Here is a 21,306-nt window from a genome sequence, read left to right as displayed (position 1 = left end):
AGTGAGAACCAAGGGGGGGGAGGGTGGGGGAGGGTGGGGGATAAAGGCATAACCCTTCATTAAATTATCATTTCTGCACCGAAAAATTACAGAAACTGCAATTGCTCGCGTGACACTTTATTTGTTCTTAGAACACTCCAATATTCTCCATAAAGGTTGTACCGTGATAAAACGAAGTTTGACAGCTGGTGACAATAATTATGTCCACAGTAAAAGCAACGGTTTAGAAAATTTACCATCATAAATCTGCAGACTGGACCTTTTCTGTGGCATGAGTTCCATCACAAAACGGTGCTGAACCTGTCTGTTTGCATCCGCACAGGAAGATCTCAGAGCTGGTTGCTTCTGCCACAAACCGAACTGGCTTGATTTGAGTCACTTTATGACTTCCATCACAGAATGGCTGCAAGGAATTAAGTGCACTTAAAAAAAAGGTCGCTCAATAGAAATTGGTCTATTTTTTTCATTACAACTTCAGAGCAGATCTTCCACTGGCTCTTAATTAAGGTAACTCCCCTCTCTGCACCTTTTTTTTGTCATTTCGTGAAAAGTGGATTTTGGTGACAACTTTTAAACATCACCTTTGGAATCAAGCTTTTGACAAATTTCAAAGGTACCAGGTATATAATCTCTTTCAGAGATGTTGTTTCCTCTTGTCTAGCAACACGAGAAAAAAAAAAACCCTTATACCAACCTTCCAAAATCACTTTACCCATCTGTTCAAACAGTTCTGTCACAGAAAAGTCTGAATGGCTCTCCCTCTTCCCAAAAAAATTAATTTAAGTAGTTTTTAGGGTCTGTCTACAGAAAGCACCCTTTAAAGTCACAAACAAAAGTGAGATGTCTCTCAGAAAAATTAATGCCACCAAAATTTCATACAAAAGGTTATTACACTACACCCAGAAGATGACAAATACAACATTTTAAAGGTTATTACACTACACCCAGAAGATGACAAATACAACTTTTAATAATTCTACACAGAAAAACTTTGACATTAATTTGTAGTGTGATTGTCCAGTTATGAGCGATCCTAACAATCTGATTTTGATTAGAACTTGCCCTGAGATTTTTTTTCCAAATGTCAGCCATAGAAAATGACTCTTTCCATGTCAATCCTTAGCCAGACAATCACACCCAAACAGTGTTAGTCATCAACAGTGTTAGTCTCAGGTTATGTTAATTTATTATGAGCTAACTCAACCTTATAGGCATGTGAAGTAACTACCTGTTTTTTACTTAGCCCACACTTGCACCAAGAATATTTCTTCCCTTCAACAAGTTCCACTTGGAATGGTTCCTTAGCTGCAATAACTGTTGCTTCACAGTAGCCAAAAACCTTCATTGGAAAAGGATAAAATTTTTAATGTCAACAGTAATTTTCCTGATTAAGTGCTTTCTTGGAGTCATTTAGAGTGGACTGAGTAGTCGTGTTTGCAGGAAAACTTAATCTCACGGATTCACATAAAAATTTATGCAATCACATCACTCCTAGTCAAACGTAACCTACAATAAAGTTTGGAAAGTGAAGCTTGCACCACCACTGATGTCTGTTATAGCTATATGCACTTTTGTGACTTGCCTCTTAATTGTTAACATGCCTGAGATGCAATATTGCATGTATTTACAATTAATCAGTGAGATCAAGTTGTGTATCAACCGTGCAATTAATTAAATAAAAAAACAGTTGTGTATAACTTCTGTCTGGCTGTTTTTTTTTTTTTTTTTTTTTTTACACTGGGATGGACATTGAGCTATTCACAATCATAGCCATTCTGAGATGTAAGAACAGGAGGGGAAAGGAGACGATTGTGTAAGATAAATTCAGGATATGATGAATTACTGAGAGGTACATGGAGAGAGTAAGTACTCCTAAAAAAGCAAAGCCACCTTAACTTGTTCAAAGATACCTAGAATAAACCCACTATTGGAACAGAAAAAGGTGATATCAATACCTATAGCCTGCTAAGAAAATATGAAGTTCTGTTTGAGTCAGGACTTGATCAAATCGCAAATCAAGATCTTGCCATCATTATTGAGTATTTCAAGAACTACTGAAATTTCTTCAAATAATGGCTTAATTTGACAGATTTGTTCAAATCCAACGAATTGTTGGGGTTAATGACTTGAAGAATTCCGAAAAGCAAATAGGCACTTGTCCCCCTGTAAATAACACTGGAGATGGAGGGGAGGGGGGTGAGGAGAGGGGGTGAGGGTGAAGGCCCGGGTCACCTCAGGAGAGGAGGGTTTAATCGCTAAATTGTTTGATTCAAGAATTATTGAGCAACAGCTGGCACAATTCAAGAAGAATATTTACTAAATGGGGCAAGATTTCCATATTTAACAATTATTTGCCGAAGGCAAGGTGAATCTCGTCGAATAATCCCCGAGACAAAGTCTCGGGGATTATTCGACAATATTCACTGAACCTGAGGTGAATAATTGTTTTAGCATAATTTTAGAGCTGAACAACAAAGAAATTTCTAAAATCATAACATTTTAGGAACATTTATTAACATTTTATCTTAACATTTTATATATACCGCGTGGAGCGGTTTATATAGCGTCTTTTTAAGGAACCGCTCGACCAATCAGATTGCTGGAAACTCTTTGCTCAGCTCTGAAATTATACTAAAACCCCATACATTAATTATGCATAGAGTGTTGCAAAGAAATCTTTATATTTAGTCTTTATGGAATGGAATGCATGACTAATGTATGGGGTTATATGAAAATCTTTCTCTTAATAGCCTTAGGAGCTAAAATCAAAGATACTGATGGAACGTTTACAGTGCAGTTAGCATTTCAGCAGTCCTGACTGAGTGTTACGTAAGAACCGCATACCAAGCACATCACAACTTACAATTAAAGCTATCCGTGCCTTACCTGCTGCAACTGTAGACAGAAACGCTGGTTAGCAAGGAGTCTAGAATTTCGCCAGAACAAGGCCATGGTAGTAGATAATCAACCCCCTGCTACCAAAATAATAATGAATGACTAAAAGCGTGTACCAGATACTTCGTATAAGCCCACTCATTTAACATATAGTGCATCGACATGGTCAGCGGAATGAACCAACCACCATTCGAGAATTACGCGAGAGTTGTGAAAGAGTCTCAACAAGGAATTCAAAACATTGTCTTTTCAGCGTAGAAAATCGATATATGTATGTAGCCCCTATTCAGAAAAATTGAAGAGAGAACGTTGCTATGGAGTTAAGCAGTGTAGCGATCGAAGGGCTCAATCTTTGCGGAGATTCGTCGCGTGTTGGGGATCGTAGTTTTCGAAACTTGGTTCCAATTACCTTAGATATTCTGGTGAAGAAACAGGACGAAGATGCCCTTAAAAGTAAGTTTAACGATCAGTTAACCCCGTACTTTATTCTGCATGCAATTCTTGGATAAAATAAAGCAGAGGCAAAGCAACGGATTACCTTTGGGATTACGGCTTTGTTTTTGAATGTTATGGGGTTATACGGAAATCTCTCCAAATGCCGTTTCAATCCATAATTGGCCTCTTAAAGTACATAAACTCACTCTAAAATACAACTACGAGAGATAAACGTGGAGTAAATGTATTTGTGAGCTTGTTTCTAGTTTTATTTAATTAGTTCCATTTAAAGTGATTGTTCAAAAGGGGCAGAAGACATTAGAAACATGCCACTGTGACTCAGTAAAGGGTGTCGAGGACTACTTATATAGAGGTGACTGCCCAATAGAAGGGAAAATTACAGAGGATAGAACTTCAGGCCCAATAGAAGGGAAAATTACAGAGGATAGAACTTCAGGCCCAATAGAAGGGAAAATTACAGAGGATAGAACTTCAGGCCCAATAGAAGGGAAAATTACAGAGGATAGAACTTCAGGACTTTGACAACTGACCACTTAATACAGGTGGCTGCTTGATGCAGTGCCCCTTAAATACAGGTTCAACTTTACCCTGCTTTAAATTAATATCTTGTTGAAAACGGAATAAAATGTTTAGATTTGCTAACCAAGTCCATTTTTCTATAGGGTGTTTCCTTAAATCTCTGCCATTCTGTGTGAAATTGTTTGAAATTTTCAACTCTGAGGAGGGTAGGAAATGTTGGTTAGTAACCCACCTACCCCACGCATTTTGGAAAGAGGAATCAAACCCAAAGCTTAATAGAAGGACTTAAATAGTTTGGCACATGACACTACTTGGTATTGGTATCAGTGTTAATTGTAACAAGGCTTATCATTAACTAGCAGAAAATCTTGTTTTCTTTCTGCAGGGGATGAAGACATTTCTAGTGTTGATTCAGCAACCCTAAAGCAAGTATATGCTGGCTTAGTGACGATGATATTAGAGGCTATCAAGATGGATTGTGATTCATCTTCTTTAAGGTTGATATGAACTTTTTGAAACGCATAGAGAATAGTTCATAGGCAGGCATAGATATGGAATTTCTCCTTGAGTTGAACTCTTGAAGAGAAATTCCACTTCTAGAAGCATGCATCTTGTATTATATTGTGTATTATAGAAACATTATCTTAGGCCTAATAATTGACTTTAAAAAAGTCTACTCTATTAATGATTAAGTGAAGCAAAAGGTAGGTGATGTGACTCAGCAGCTGATTGGCAACATCAAATCACACCTGAAAAATTATTGTATTGTTGTTCTATAGGTGTGTTGTTATGGCTTTTTCTTAGGGCTCAAAATCCTTTTACAACCATGCGATGCCTTGATTAGATGACAGCTGAGAGTAGAGAGGGGTGCTTGTTGAATCATTTTTATATTTTTTTCCATCATGAATATGCATTTTTTGAGTAGATGAACATTGTAAATGCAGTATTTTGATGATTTTTTAACCATTGCATTTCTGAATATAAATTACTGTGTACCTGTAAGAAGGACTTGACACTAACTTTTCAACTTACTCGCCAGGTGGCTAATGACAACTTAGATGTTACCATAATTTCAATTTTGTTTACCAGCCAAACTGGCATCGAAAAAACCATTAGCCAAAACTGAATTTCTACTAGTCTGTGGCTAGTTGGCTGTCATTAGTGGAGAGTCCTGTGTGAGTAATTGAAATTGCATGAAGAGATTTGAAAACTCAAAGAAAAGAGTGTTTATACAGGGCTTGACACTAATGGTAGCCAACTAGCCACAGACTAGTAGAAATTCAGTTTTGGCAAGTGATTTTCGATTTCCACCAGCCAGTTTGGCTAGTAAACAAACTGAAATTATGGTAAAATCTATGTTATCACTAGCCTCTTGGCTACTAAGTTGAAAAGTTAATGTCAAGCCCTGTTATATACTTTCTTATCCTTTGATAATACTTACAAAGGAGCTTGATTATGTTGCAGTTCTGTGTTGGAGGACTGCAAATGGGGCACTGACAGAATAGAGTATTTTACCAAACAATTCTTGGTATGTAACAAAAAAGAAACACCAGACCCATGATTCATGATAACAAAAAATACATACTTAGTTAGGATGCCAGGTTAAAATGATTTCTTAAATATTTTTGTTGCCTGCCTTCTGCCTTATAATAGATTTAAAAAAATGTGCTGAAAATGGGTTTGAAGTTTGCTCGTGGCTTTTGGATCCTTTTGATGTTAATTTTCTTGTGAGATCTATTTTTAAACTTCTTAACCCTTTAACTCCCAGAAGTGACTAACATGCAATTTCTCCTTGCAACCCCAATCAGACATCTTGTAAACAAGTTATGAGAACAGAAAAGTTTATCAGTTAGAGAGCGATATTTTGGAATAAAATCAAATTCTCAAGTGTCATTTACAAGATAATTTGGATATATCAACAAAGTTGAAATGATAAATTGGCCACCGTAACGATTACAAAAGCTGACATTTCGAGCATTAGCCCTTCATCGGAGCGAATTCGCTCTGACGAAGGGCTAACGCTCGAAACGTCAGCTTTTGTAATTGTTACGGTGGCCAATTTACCATTTCAACTTTGTTGATATATCCAAATTATTTCGTTACATCCACCGACGCAGCCCCAAACAGTTTCTTTAGAAACTATCAACCTTTTGTCATTTACAAGGAAAAGTATGGCAGCATGTAGGAAGAATTACTAATTAATAGGATTTTGGAAGTTCAAGCAGCTTTTTTCTTAAGTCTAATCATTTAGAAAGTTTGAAGTCAAAAAAAGTAATAAGAAAATTTCAGGGTTACTTTAGGAAAGAGAATCTGTCACATCGCATGCAAGAAATCGTAAGATACGCAGGCATCAAACATTTATCAAACATGGCGGATAGCCATTTAGTACCGAACCTCCTGATCTCAATGTAAATCCGCTGGTTGGATTATGCTGATTTTCTTGAGCGTGTTTTCACTGGAAAATTAATTACTCGTGAACTGAGGCCGGGATTCCAGGATTTTTGGCTTGTTTTGTGTGTTTTAGTTTTTCGCAGGAAATTGACAACACAATCAACAGTTGGTTCATAGAGAAAAACGAATGTCAGGTTTCAGGTTTTTTTAATGTTCTCAATTGTTCATAGTCGCCAAAGTGTCGACTAAACTCGAGTTTTAAGTCACCAAGTTAAAAGTTTTAGTCGCATTGGCGACTGTATCGGTCGCAATTTCGAGCCCTGTTATAGTGTACAAAATTTGAAGTGTTCAAGTAGAAATATCTTCATATTGAGGATGATAGATTTATACTGTAATTTACTGTCTCTCTTGTTGATATTTCACCTTTTTAGGATTATAAACCTAATTTGGAAGCGCTTCTTGCCAGGTAAATAGTTTAGTTTTCTTCATTGGGTAGCTCTGTTTGTTTTAGTGCTAATTAATAAATTAATCAATAACTAATATATTAGATAGGTTTTATGCTGTCATATAAAGTGAAAATTAAACCTGGAATGTTAAAAGAAAGATTTGCCATGAATTGTTGACTTCCAAGTATTTGATTCCGATGAATGATTACATTTTAAATGAATTTTTTTTATGTTTTGCTCCTAATTTTAGAACAGGAAGTTCATTTCCTCATGTTGTGGATGTGGATTGGAGACTAGACTATTACATAAAGGTGATTAAAACTTACCCAGCTCTTTTGAAAAAAAAAAATTAAGAGAAATTTAGAAGAAATTTCGTGATACTTAGGCTTTGAAACATCAGATGACCTTTTTCACCCCATGGTAACTGAGTTTCCAAAGAGTCTTTTATGTCTAAAAATTGAAAAAGTGTAGTCAGGAGATGTCATGAGTTTTATAGAAATTGGTTGCCTCTGACTGTTGTTATTTCTGAAACAGATGTTTCGGCTAATGTTTAAGCCTTCATCAGTGATATGTTGTTATTTCTGATACTGTTGTCATTTCTGAAACTGACGTTTCGGCTAATGCTTAAGCCTTCATCAGTGATATGTTGTTATTTCTGATACTGTTGTTATTTCTGAAACAGATGTTTCGGCTAATGCTTAAGCCTTCATCAGTGATATGTTGTTATTTCTGATACTGTTGTTATTTCTGAAACAGATGTTTCGGCTAATGCTTAAGCCTTCATCAGTGATATGATATCACTGATGAAGGCTTAAGCATTAGCCAAAACGTCTGTTTCAGAAATAACAACAGTCAGAGGCAACCAATTTCTATAAAACTCAGTCCTTTAGGTCCACCCTGTGTTCATGGTTAGTTTAAAGCTCAGGACCTCTTGACTGCAATTTAGATGCTATAACTTCTTAGTCATGTTCCCTATGTTAACGTGGCAAACAAAACTTTTTTTTTGTTTCTGAGTTTCTTCCTTACACGAAACTTGTTTTTCTTCCATTTATTAGAATAATCAAATGGAGAAAGTAAACAAACCCACATATCTCATCACACTAAAAACTGAGGTACAGTACATGTGCAGTTTGTGGAATTTCTGCATTTTTAATGTTAGTTTCCCTGTTTCCACTTAAACTTCTATGGTCAGTTGTACCAATTTGTCTGGTTTCTTCAACAGAATCTTTCCGTAATAGCCTCCTTTGATGTGTAATTCTTGAGAATCACATAATTGCACTCAGAAAAATGTGAAAAATTTAATTTAATTTAATTAACTTTGTTTTGTCATGGACACGTCATTATGGTGTCTTCTTGAATTATTTTATTATTCCACCATCATTCCTTGAAATATCCCCAAATATTGTTGAGAACTTGGTTGATCTCTTTCTCGTCCCAGGAAGCAGGAAAGGCTAAAGGAGAGGATGTACAATTTTCATGCACAATGGAGCAATTGCAGGTTAATGAACGTTTAGTTCTGTTAAAGTTTTGTTACTACGCAAACCTTTAATTCGATTTTTGTAGAGTGTCTGTAGAGGGGTAGAAATCTATTCTTCAGATCATTTGGTTTTATCAATTCGTTGATAATGTAAATTGGCTACCGTAAGGAGTTTATAAAGCTGAGTTTTAGAACGTCAGCCTTTCGTCATTCGCTCTGACGATTAGTGCTAACTCGGTTGATAAATTCAAATTATCTGAAAATACCCTCACCGATGCAGCACCACTTTTTTTTTTTTTTTTTTTTCTTTCAAAAACTTACCCCTTTTTTTCTTCAGATACCCGTGCATGTGATTATGATCTTTTAATTTTCTAATTTTTTTCTTTTTGTGGTAGGATCTGGTCGGGAAACTGAAAGATGCTTGCAAAAGTGTAGAGAAGGCCTCTAATAACTGATGTTCAGTCCCAAACCTTAGGAAGATTTAGCAAACAAAGACATATATTTTTATGATTAAATTAAATGTGTATTCATTAATCCCTTATTTGTTAAGGAGACTTAACACATACTGTGCTGCATTGACAAATAGTGCAAATAAAGAGATTTCGTAGCACCTTTTGGCCACAGTCAATGTGAAAAAGATGGTATATAAAACTTACCCTTTTCTGCATTTTGTTAAGCAATGAACATAATCAAATACGTTCATTTTGTAGTATTCGTCAACGACGAATAAAACTGATGTAAAAAAACCGGTTGTGTGTCCGCCTTTTCATCTCAACACTATGTTCATATTCTCCGGACTGTTCTCTTCTCATTGTACAAATGGGGAGAATTTGTTCGACAATCAGAGGCTTGTGGAAGTTTTGAACAATTCCTCCATTTTCATGACCATGATATTTGACTCAAGGATGATATTGGAAAGAGGAAATAGATGCAAATCACCTGTAGGTGTCAGAGGGTAAGCAGACCATGTTTGCGTTGTCAGTTTGTTTGTCTGAGAGGTAGTGTCAAGATAAGTCATTTCGCGTACCTCGCTGTGCAAAACTGATTGGAACAAACTGGTCTGATCATAGAAAATGTTCGAAGCCGACTTTTTGGAACTAGTCACTCAGTTTCCCCCGGCGATGCAGATCGATGGCGCACGACCTGCATGAATCAGCAGTGCTCCTGCGATCTGTCCTTCGTGCAGCACTTAAGTTTGTCGCTTTCAGTCCTTTTCCAACCTCTTAGACTCAGAGCGCTTCTCGGCGGTTGAGTGCCATCGTAAAATCAAAGTACAATGCATAATCAGGAAGGCTTAAATATTTTTTATTCCTTAAATGTGTATTTAACAGGTCCAGTATGCGGCTTTGTGACAGCTATACCATTACTGGTCCCTCACGAGGAGCAATTGCCTTAGTGGGTCTCAGCTTCGTAAAGCGGCTAAAAAATTTATCCATTAGGCGTGGAAATAGACAAATTTTAACCGTTTGTATTAAAAGAAGTTAACTGTGAAAATTTTTATTGTGACTACAAAGGAAAGATATGAACCAATGGCCGGAAATTGGCCAAAGTTTTACATGTTAGCCGTAAAAGCCATCACCCCGTTGAGATCCTGCTTTGAGGGAACTGGCCCTAGTAAGGAGTCACGTGGTTTACGTAATTTGCATAATAGACAACGTGAACTAACTCTTTTGACGGAATATGCGAGTCGCAGTACCACCAAAATCAAGAGGTAATTCGCCATTTTAATCCTCTCATTTAAACTCGATTTGTTCTTGTTCGTTAGGTAATATATCCGTGTTGCTACGGTCGGCAAATGTTTGAGAATTTACTGATAATTTCTTTTGGTATCGCTTCGAGTGAAACACCTTTCTAATGAATGCTAAGCGTACATTGGAGGGTAATTTTGTCACAGAACGTGACCATTTGTGCGTATCTTTCAACTACTCGTTGTTATAAATTTACATGGCGCACTTGATACCTACTGTATTTATTTACCTTTGTTGGTCCTTGCCATTGCATTAGACGTTTATGAAATCCCAATCCAACTTGCCAATTCACCTGGTAATTGTGATAAACAACCACCGGTTTATGGGCAGAGAACCTGAACTCCTTCAGCCGGGAATGACTAACATGACATATAAATCTCCCTTCCGAGATCATTTGCTACTGAGGACGTTTCTTTAGAATTTAGCCCCTCAAATTGAATATGCACACTTTATTTAGCGTGGAGACAATTTGGTTCACTCACAAATCATCGTAGCCGCATTAAAAATATTAAGGCCGAGATCTTCGACGAAAGGCTTTCCTCGTGGTAATCAGTGGAGTTTAATGGATCACCCTTGCTTATTTTGTACTTTGATTTATCTAAATACAGATTTACTTTACAGCTATCGAGACCTTAAAAGCTATATTGGACTGTGAATTTCTTACGTCTTATCTTTAAAGATCAACCAAATTTTGACGTGGTTAAAATAACTTTTCGTCGATTAGTAAATGACAGCGCAAGTGCTGACATTGAACAATATTCACATTATATCCCATTATATCACAGGAGTTTTTTCGCATGTACGACCCAGCCAATCTGCATGCGAACGTATGGGCTTTGTTGAACCTGCCGAGTTAGGTGGCGATATTGATGGACGGTACATACTTTTCTTAAATTTCTTAGCAGCAAATACTTTAAAAATTACGGCAAATATAGGTTTTGTTTAGTATCATCTAAGACTGCGTTTTGCAAAAATCAACCACCGCGAAAATATTCGACAAAGCTTGGGGCCATGTGTTTAATCAACTTCGCATTGCTGCCCACTTGTGTACTGAACTGCTTGTCAAAATCGACTTTAAAAAGATAAATTTAGTCTACACACAGTGAGGCGGTAGTTATTCGGACCTAAAGATAAAATGGTTGGATAATTCTACTTCGAGGAGATTCCGACTTTCGTTTGTTAGTCAAGATGAAAGTACATATCACTGGGCTGGGCTGGTCTGAAGCTAAATTTGCTGCAACGTGGAATGATTTTCTGATTTTCTGTTTGAAATTTAATTTTCTTCTACGGTAAGATCTTCATCCTGTAAATTTAAAATAATAATTTGCTGGGTTGTCCAAGGTATACATGAGTCTTCGCCAATTGTACATCTGCCATATCGTTTCTTCCTTTTTGAATATTTAGTGTTTTTAATGACGTACACACTTGTGCCGTTTCTACTCATTTTATACCTCTTACTAATCGAGTTCGAGGTTGAGGTCCGTACTGTAAAAATTACGGCTAAAGCGTGAAACGTGTGGGGCCATTAATCCGAACGGAAAATGCGAGACTCCATAAGATACAGTATGAACCGAATGAAAAAACGAGATTATTAAGATAATTATCGTATCGTTGGGTTCAAATAGAGGGGGAAGATTTTAATTCGAAAACTTTTTTGAAGTTAACGGGCCGTACAGTGAAATATGGGTCGCCAAGTTGACTAATCATCGCAAATATTCTCACTAAGAGATGTAATAGCAAAGTGATAGGACTAAAAAATCATACTTAGGCATGAACTGAACGTTTAACGGAGAATTAAGTTAACTTAAAAAGAAAACTTCGCTAGGAGCCCAGAAAAAGTATCTTCATTCGTAACGAATGTACATGATTGATCTGCCGCAGATTGAGGTTTTTCATGGTAGAGTTGTCGCAAGTTTCATTCTCCTAAACATATTGCATCCCTTTTTTTGGAGGAATGTGTTTCGTTAGGCTGACGAACAACGAACAACTTGTCAGATTTTTCAACTTAGAAGCAGCTGCTTTGTTTCTTTTCACATTATCTTGTAAATAGCGAAAATAAAAGCAGTCACAACTTTTTAAGTTAAGAGGTTAAAAGCTTCAAAGTGAAATCCTTAAGCTATGATTCGATTTTACTTCTCCGTCAACCCTTTGGCCCCTAACAGTGACTTACATCTAATTTCTCCATACAATATCACCCCTGAATCAAGCATTAAGGTCAGGAGAATAAAGGAAATGATCAGTATCTAACGAAGCTTTTGATTGTCCAACAAATTCTACTCGTCAGCACCCTAGGAAACTGAAGTATGGAGACAGGAGCGCATTATCTGCTTCTGATAGAGAAAAGTGTGGAGAATATGTATATTGATGTTAAAGTTGTAAAGGGTCGAAAAAAAGTCTTTCAACTAAACGCAAGGAATTGTATTATGTAAAGTCTGAGATAACGGTTCCCATTTAAGTAATTCAGTTCGCTATCGATAGAATTAACCCAGACCTCAAATGATGAAATGAACTGCTACAGTAGAACTTCGATATAACAAACCTCTATACAACGAACTTCTATATAACGAGGTCCTCGGTACAAAGAACGATACTTCAGTTTCAGCCCGGCTATAGTTACAGTAAAATGTATGCCATAAAACCTCGATAGAGTGGAAACTCGATTTAACGAAGTGCTAAGGGACTGGGGAAATTGCTTCCCTATATCGAGGGTTCGTTAGATCGAGGTTCTGTGTCGTACATTTTACTATAACTTTAGCCGGGCTGAACCTGAAGTATCGTTTTTTGTACCGAGGACTTTGTTATATAGAGGCGGGTTCGTTAAATCGACGTTCCACTAACGAATCCTCGATATAACGAACCAATTTCCCCAGTCCCTTGGCACTTCATTAACTCGAGGTTCCACTGTACAATGTTACTATCGAGTCAGATCTGTGAGCTATTCTTTATATAATTAACTCAATTTCATCTCTTTACTAATCGTGGGCGGTTGAACGGTACGTTAAGAATTATATTAAGTGTAAGTTACAAAAACTCAGGGAGGTTAAAAACACTGAAACGTTTTCTAAACGCGGACGAAAGCCGAAAGTTAAAAGTTCTTATCATTCCTGATGCTTACTACACCTTTGTGGTCGGCACATGCTGATTTAAAATGCTAAAACGACGACTCTTCAGTCGATCCATTGACGTCAAAGCTCACCAGAGTTGATTTTATACTTCTTCCGGTTGCTGTTCGCGTTTCAAAAACGTCACTACTTAAGTTCTCTGGTTACAGTGTAAAATATCTGTTGGCAATTTTTTCCTTTTTGCTTCAACCATAGTTCGAACATCGACCTTCATCATCGAATCTCCCAAAGGAATTGCGACTAAGAATCACTTGAAATCACGAATATTGATAGCAGTTCAAGTTCTTCAGGGTTTACTCGAAGCCGTTGGCCTACAGATCATGAGGACATATGCATTTTCAGTAAATTCAGGCGTACGGAAAAACTGCCGTGAGACCTATGCTATCTTATCGATTGCTAGAACCATTATCTTGTTGGGTTGGATTTCTAGCGTGGTTGAATTTTTGTTCTCTGCCATTTTTTAATCTTTATCCTTTTTCAGTGTTCATCTTCCTTTGTCATACTGGAGAGGGTGCGACCGGAAGTCTCGATGCGTTTTCGCTGAACACGCACAACAGTGGACCGGAAGTCTTAAGTTTTTCTCGCTAGACACACGATAGTGGCGCTCAAAGATCACGCTTATTTACTGCCATCGTTATCGCCAACATGTCTTTACTTAAGATGCCGCTTGAAGAACTCAATCCTCACTTGATGTGTGTGTTGTGTTCTGGGTACCTTGTTGACGCAACGACGATTATCGAATGCCTACATTCTTGTAAGTTCGCATTAATTATAAACTGATTTATCATCATCAGTTCATGTTTTTCAGTGTTGGTCATTTCAGCATTAGCCGTGCAAGAAACTGGTTGAAGCAGGTTTCTGAGTAAAGCGAGCACTTGTTGCAAATCTTCAACCGCTGTCGGTTATTTAAGATATTACGTTTTCTTTTTAATGTACTCTCTCGTGAGATCGATCTAGCCAGTCTAAGATATAATTTCACTCGTCTCTAATATTCCTCAACAAGTCCAAAGCATTGTGATGGATGTATGCAGATATTTGAAAAGTTCACAAGATATTGTGATTCTTCTCTGGCTTTCACGGTTAGAAAATTTTGTGATTTTTTTCTGTAGTTTGTCGAAGCTGTATCGTTAAATACCTTCAGACATCGTATCACTGTCCTGTTTGTGATGTTGAAGTCCACAAGACCAAACCCCTGCTACATATAAGGTAAGTAAGCTTGTTTGTTTGGCTTTAGCCCGAATTGCTCTAAGGCCGTCCCAGCAGATAAATATCTTGCAATTTAACGACGGGAGTCCTTGCTTCAGTTGTTCCTATCATAGACTTTGACCCTTGCAATATATTTTTCCTTCTTAATTAATAGTAAAAGAAACAATATATCATACGAAAGAAAAGATTATTACTTATGTGGTTAATTTTTAGCAATGCGATAAAACACGGTTACTGAAGAGTTTTGCTCGAAAAAGTATTACAATAATAGGTGTTCAAAGTAGCGAAACTCAGCAATTGTTGTATGAATTCAGAATAGCTATGCCTCAGTATAATCCTGAATTTTCTTACCTTGGTTCGAGATGGTAGAAGTTCATCTGTGAGACTCTTGACGACAACAAAAAATTGCAAAAAAATAGCTTGGTGTACAAATATCGTGAACTGGGCTTCTAATACGAAGTTCTAATACGAATTCTAGGGTAGCGATGTAGGGAAACTAGAGATATTTTGGTATTTCGATGTTTTAATCCTCTTTTCCTTGGCCTTTCTATGCCATGGCAGACCCGACCGACCGCTCCAGGACATTGTGAACAAGCTTGTCCCAGGATTAGTATATGGTGAGAAGAACAATTATAACGTAAAATTCTGAAATGGTAGCGTAATCTCATGGGGTGAAACAAGGCTACTCCATCGGTCAGGACAAGAGGAATCTGAGCACAAGTCTTTGCCGAGCGGTTAAATCGAGAAATATCTCGTACAGCCCAACTAAAGTAAACACAACAGTCATGAAGAAAAAGGCAAAATATGAAAGATGGTCAAACTGAAAGCGAATAGAAAAAGCGAACGATCAAGTCGCCATTGGTTTAAGATTTGAATCTGGTTGGTAAAGAAAGTGGTGCGAGTTTTCTAGACCAATCATAGCGAGATATAGAGTGTCGCAAACGTTGTGGGATTTCTTTGGTTTTACTTTATTTAAATATATGATTGGTCCAGAAAACTCCCACTAACCTCCAGTCTTAACCAATCAGATACTAACCAGAACTTGTCCGCTCCCGTTTTTCCCGCACTTAAGGCAGTTTTGTTGTTTTTTCTTTGTGTCCTCATTGGCTCTAAAGGTATTTTCCTTCCTACTGATTGGCCACTGCGATTATACTTTGGTTTTGGTTGTACGACACGTTACTTAACCTGACAGTATTTGCGGTAGGACGCTAATGACGATGGGAAAAATTGCTTTTGAGTTATGATAAAAAATATATTTTCAGAACATAATGTAATGTTCAAATATTGTTTTCTTAACCTTATGTGTAGCCTGCACAGCCAAAGAGTTATCTTTATCTCGCATGGAAATAAAATCTTGTTCTTTGGTCAACACTCCTGGGAAAATTTAAGACGATTCAGCTCTTGTACATACTACACCTACGCAATCTGGGTAACCTTTGATAGGTGTTGCTTTAAACAAAAGTAACGCGACAAAAAAAATTTCGTAAGAGAAATCTTGTTGTTTCTTAACCGATCTTTTTGAATTACAGACGAACTCGATCGCCGTTCAAAATTCGAAGACAAATCAGAAGAGGAAAATTCTATAAGCGCGGGTAAGAGGATAAACAGCAAAACTGCATAGCGATGGTTGTTGGAATTCTAATGTTACATAAGATGCATTTAATTTGCACAGGCAAATCCATCTGGATCGCGCGTAGAATACCATGCTATGTAACAACTCCGTTCTGGAGCTGGTTCGTCCAGAGTCCAAATAACTTAACTGTTGAGATCAAACTGTTTTAAAGTGTAAATCTAAGTATAATCTCCTGATATTTCTATTGTTAGAGTTTTAAAAATGTCAATATCTTGATCTTGAATGTAGCAAGCATAACATCGCCAGAAGAGTTGAATCATCATGCACGGTTGAACCACGACACTTAGAATTTTACGAGCTGAGCATTGATCCTCTCATTATTCTCGAGGTCATGCGTAAATCTGTCTTATTTCTTATTTTTCTATTGACGGATTTATCAGTCGATACAGCCTTAATAAGTGAGACTGGGGCTGTGAAAACTGATTGCGAAACGAATTCAAAGAGCAACGCCGAGGTAAAGATGGAAGATCCGATGTTTGTCACTCTGGAATACTACAGGTTAGTTTATCATCTTCTTGTGTCTCTATCTGCTGTTAGGGTTGAGTTTAAAAACGTTGGTGAAAGTAAAGAAGAGCTCAGGAAAATTTTGAGGGGAACGGTAAAGAGAAGGGCATCTGACTAAACTAATTTCCTGCCTCAGAGAAAGGGCGACCAAAATATGCTACCGTAAACCTCAAGTAGTATGTCGGTTTTCATTACCACCTTTTGGTGAAATAACAGAAATAAAAAGAAGGAAAAATGAAAGGAGAATAGGGAGTGCAAATTTAAGTTACAAATTCAAGAGCGTTCTACTTATTGTAATTTCAATTCATCTTTTCCTTTTTGTCATTCGATAGGCGTCAAAGAATCTGGAATGAACGCCAGGTTTGTTTTTACTTTCTGACGTACCATTCTTTGACCGTCAGTCTGATCGGAATTGAGGACATAGCGCTTTCCTAACACAGCGCCTTTATGGATAAACTCTTTATAGTGTAAACATGAAATCTCTCTTTCGTCGCATTCCAAATACCAAAAGATGTACGTACGATTATATATGTGGGATTTTGTGGAAGCTACCTTACGACACTTCAGGAAATTAGCCAAGGGATGCGAACAAAGCGAAACAAAGCGAGGATGGCAGCCTTGAATTCCTGAGCTGACATTTGGTGGGAAATAGAACATTTCCTTTAAATGTAGTACATAACACCATAAAAGAATCGTTTATTAGAGTATAGAGACAGTAGAGCAGAAGAACAAGGATGGTATAGGACGGTGAACTTTAAAAAGAAACAAAAATTACGACCTTGAAAACCTTTGCATAACTTTTTCGGCATGGACTTTCAGTGACGCAGCTCCTTGAAACTAACTGACTGACCGTTGAAAAACGATAAACAACGTTTGACTGTTTTTCTTTATGTTCAAAATAACGATGTTTGAACTAGTTTATGTTATCGAACGGCTTCTGAATGATGTCTGTCTTGTTTCCTCTGAAGATTTTCCCGACTCGTTATCTCAGATGTCCTTCTGCGGTGACTGTCAACGTCTTGAAAAAGTTCCTTGCAATGAAGTTTGCAATTCCTAACACACATCAGGTAAATAAATAAGTAAGTGAAGTTGTAGAAACAGATGAAAGATGGATGAATGAAGGGGATGAGTTTCTAAAGAAACTGTGGTGCTGCGTCGGTGGGGAATATTACTCACTCGAAATGTCAGCTTTACATTATCAACTCCGTTGATAAAACCAAATTACATAAAAAAAAAAAGGATTGACTGTTTGATTGTCTAACTGACTAATTGGTCGATTGATCGATCAATCGATTTATTTTGCCAATTTTTTTCAGGCTGAACTTGTTCGCTCTGACGAGCTTCTTGACGACTCGTTGACGATGAAGGAAGTTTCGCAAATATATGGGCTCTACTCGAAAGTAAGAAGAGTTCAGTTAGTTCATCATGATTAAAAACTACTCTCATTTTAGCGCATTCAGCACTTCATACCAAACGAAAGTTCGGCATTCTTCCATTTGACTGCAGAATGCCAAAAAAAACAGTTAAAAGCGTTTCTATGTAAATAAAGCCTTATTTATGTAAGATCTTTGACTTGTAGACTGTTAGACAAATGGTGGTGTTAAAGTTTTCTACAGCCTAAGACTTGAAATTTTTCAAACCAACTTTGATCTCCATTTTCCTTTGCTTCCACTCCAAAACTGTGTACATGTAGCACAAAGAGAAACAAAGTCTCATTGAACCAGTTGACCGACATCACATATATGTACATGTATATATTTAGATATGCCTGAATACATATTTTATCTCGCTACCTTTGTGGCTAATGCCAGCCAACCACACTTAATCGTTAAAAAAAAACCACAAAAACAAAAACAAAACAACAAGATGGTAATAAGTATTCAGTCTCTCTATTCCTTGTATATGAAGGCGATTCTCTCAGTAATGAACACTACTTTTGTAATAGTTGACTGCTCAGTTGATAGAGCACTGCACCCGGTATCGCAGAGGTCTTAGGTTCAATTCCGGCACAGGCCTGAATTTTTTTTTCAGGCCTTATTTTCACTGCTACATAAGTAGTGTTCATTGCTGCGAGGATTGCTTTCATATAAAATTCTTAATACCGCACTACACATATATGATTTACACAGATTCTAATTCATCGACTTTTGTTCTTTGTTTGAAAATTGCGAATGAATTTTTGACCTCTCGGCTACGTTAACGACTCTATGTCTGATAAATTAATTAGTCTTTTTTTTGTACCCTTGTTTTCATCTGATGGTTAAATCTTAATCTTTATTGTTTGCAGTCTTTCCTGGATCTCCAATACTCTTTCTTGGACGTTTGTAAGGAGGATACCGTGACAAAAGTCAAAGAACCACCAAGAAAAAAACTTAGAACATGCAACGAAGACGGGGATGAAACAAAGGAAAGCGAACATTTTGGGGCGGTACAAACCAAACAGTTAACTGTGGACGAAAAGGGAAAACATCCCCAACAGCAGGATATAAGGCTCGATAAGGATAGTCCCGTACATCATTCTCCGGAGGGTGCTATTTTACTAACATTTCCGGAGACGCCTCCAAGTTTTGAACTTGATCCTGGCGAAGAAGAAACGTCGCCACAAGTTTGATTAGGACACGCGAACTCAGATCACCTCCGCGTTGTTTGCTTGTGCACGTTTGTGTGAACACATGGAGGTACGAGGAGACCTTGAAATAATTTTTCGTTTGACGAGGCTCTAAAACCAGCTAAGTTCGAAGAGGGTCAAATCCGCCTGCGGTCTCGGCCGAGTGATTGTGCGAGACAAGTTTTAGTAAATATTGAGTTTCCAATAACCGAGGTTTCCAAAGGAATCTCTAACTTTGGTTGAAAGGTGTTCTTAAACAGGACAGAGTACTGATCTCTTTCCCTTTTTACCCAAAAAGCGACAACTTGTTTTTACTTTTGAAAGACAAGTGGGTGGACAAAATTATTCTCTCTCTCTGTAGACTTTACCAAATCGGAGCGATGTGGTTCGCGGCTGTCTGGTACATTACAAGCCCTTCCTAGTCGACGTGGTCGAATGGCTACACTCCAACTTAGTAAACATTTCCATAGTTTACAGTTTAGTTTTATCAAGTTTTGTCGATTCACTCTGGGTTGATCCACTCTGACGAAGGGCCAATGCTCGAAACGTTAGCTTAGAAACTCTTTACATTGGCCACTTTAAATTATCAACTCAGTTAATGAAAACAAATAATCGCTTAGTTAATCTCCCCCACCTGCGCAGCGCCACAGTTTCTTTAGAAATTTACCCCCTTTATTCATTGCTGTGATTGGCGCTTTTCGACATGTGTTTTCCTCAGTGGTCTCCTTTCGCGCGTGCTCCTGTTGTTGTGTTGCTTGATCGCGGGTATCCATGTTTCTGGAATGTCTATTTCATCTTGTTCTTTTCACGATGACGAATAACCACAGCCTCTAAAATACAGGATTCCTGTTCGTATTTTGACGCCAAAAAGTAGGATTTATAAGAATTAGAGTAAGACCACCGATACCCTGGCCAAGATATGCAAAATCTGCCTTTAAACGTGTACTTGATGAGGTGGTGAACTGCCTTGGTGACAAAAAGCAAGCTAGTCAGTGGTAAAAACTGAGTTATTAAATAAAAAGACATACACAATGTAGTTTGTAATGGTTACAAATAATGACCGCCACTTTTGTAATCATTTGACTTCCTAAGGGTGACTAGCATCTGATTTCTCCTTACATAATAATAATAATAATAATAATAATAATAATAATAATTTCTATTTATATAGCGCTCATATCCTGAGCTCATGGCGCTTTACAACACTGTGCGCGGGACTTTACCAGACTGCTAAGCAGTTTACAATCGATTAAAGGTAAATTTAACATGCCCCCTCCCCCCAATTCCTAGTAAACAGGCCAGACCACATCACAGTAATCTCGTGAAGTGGGTTCTTTAACGTCCCCTGCCTAACCAAATTAACTAATTAATAAATGCAGGAGACGGGACCTATGGTTTATTCGTCCTTATCCGAGAAGACCAGAATGTCTATCCATTTCTTGATATTATAGAAAGGTAGCGCATTCTCCTCAGTTATTTTAAGACCTTGAGTGTTGGTCCGGCCGGGGCTTGAACCCTCGACCTCCCGCACAACAGTCCAGCGTTCAACCAATTGAGCTTAATCACCCTGAATAATACATTAAGGTCACGAGGATGAAGGAAAAGATCATCCACTGAAGAATATCTTGATTTTGAAACATTTTCTCCTTGTCAGCACCTTAGAAAATGTATATAGAACAGTATGGAGAATATGCATCCCGATGCTAGGGTGAAAAGAGTAAGTGACATCGATTTTTCAGTTTTAATCTTGCCTTTCCAAGTATCGTCTAGTCTTGTTAAATCTCTTTTTTTTTTTTTTAACTATTGAAACCAAACGCATAAGCTGGCACAGCGCAACGAAAGCCGGGCTTAAGTTCATATCAAACTAGAAATCTAAGAAATGGAATTGGGGATCAAATTTAAAAGCCAACCTTTGCTAATTCGCTTCCTGATATTTTCATTGTTTTACAAGTGCTGCTTTCAGAATTATGTGATACAGGATTGCATTGCAATAAATCTGACAAATATTCTCCAGACAAAACATTCCTCTTTGGTTCTCGACCGGGTTTCTTATAGAGTGAGGGTTTTAATGGGGTGACGGCCAACCTTTATACTCTTAGTCATTTTACAGCTAACGATCAATTTCTTTCAGTCGCAGATACATGAGAAAATTTTAGCCGCTAACTTATTTAAAAGTGTCAACTTTAATGGCTAAAAGCTAATTTTTTAGCCTTTTTATGGCAAACGGTCGACCGTTACCCTCAAGAAATAGTGTAGACAGCAGGGGAACCAAGCCACAGTCGCACGGAATTTTTAAAAGAA

The 21,306-nt window shown here is 37.5% G+C and overlaps 3 protein-coding genes across 4 annotated transcripts; 2 read left to right on the top strand and 1 right to left on the bottom strand.

Moving 5' to 3' along the window:
• Positions 1–101: 101 nt before the first annotated feature.
• Positions 102–3,023, bottom strand: LOC111326214 (uncharacterized). Its single transcript, XM_088741232.1, has 3 exons — positions 2,887–3,023; positions 1,229–1,339; positions 102–403 (listed from the first exon to the last, which is right to left on the bottom strand). The coding sequence occupies exons 1-3, from the start codon at positions 2,950–2,952 to the stop codon at positions 239–241; spliced, it is 342 nt and encodes a 113-aa protein (XP_088597358.1). The 5' UTR covers positions 2,953–3,023; the 3' UTR covers positions 102–238.
• Positions 3,024–3,072: 49 nt separating this feature from the next.
• LOC111326211 (COMM domain-containing protein 3) lies at positions 3,073–8,794 on the top strand. Its single transcript, XM_088741231.1, has 8 exons — positions 3,073–3,348; positions 4,256–4,367; positions 5,335–5,398; positions 6,693–6,727; positions 6,958–7,018; positions 7,763–7,819; positions 8,146–8,205; positions 8,580–8,794. The coding sequence occupies exons 1-8, from the start codon at positions 3,210–3,212 to the stop codon at positions 8,637–8,639; spliced, it is 588 nt and encodes a 195-aa protein (XP_088597357.1). The 5' UTR covers positions 3,073–3,209; the 3' UTR covers positions 8,640–8,794.
• Positions 8,795–9,802: 1,008 nt separating this feature from the next.
• LOC111326213 (polycomb complex protein BMI-1-A) lies at positions 9,803–21,025 on the top strand. 2 transcript variants are annotated; one of them, XM_022930156.2, is made up of 10 exons: positions 9,803–9,895; positions 13,536–13,808; positions 14,164–14,260; positions 14,822–14,877; positions 15,790–15,852; positions 16,274–16,391; positions 16,730–16,757; positions 17,366–17,464; positions 17,714–17,797; positions 18,685–21,025. In XM_022930156.2, the coding sequence occupies exons 2-10, from the start codon at positions 13,700–13,702 to the stop codon at positions 19,006–19,008; spliced, it is 978 nt and encodes a 325-aa protein (XP_022785891.1). In that variant the 5' UTR covers positions 9,803–9,895; positions 13,536–13,699; the 3' UTR covers positions 19,009–21,025. The 2 variants fall into 2 exon arrangements, with proteins under 2 accessions (XP_022785891.1, XP_088597355.1); XM_088741229.1 differs by lacking the exon at positions 9,803–9,895 and adding an exon at positions 13,058–13,407.
• Positions 21,026–21,306: the final 281 nt, after the last annotated feature.

The sequence above is a fragment of the Stylophora pistillata genome, chromosome 12, assembly GCF_964205215.1.
Source record: "Stylophora pistillata chromosome 12, jaStyPist1.2, whole genome shotgun sequence".
Lineage (NCBI taxonomy): Eukaryota > Metazoa > Cnidaria > Anthozoa > Scleractinia > Pocilloporidae > Stylophora > Stylophora pistillata.
This window is presented reverse-complemented; position numbering and strand designations above follow the sequence as displayed.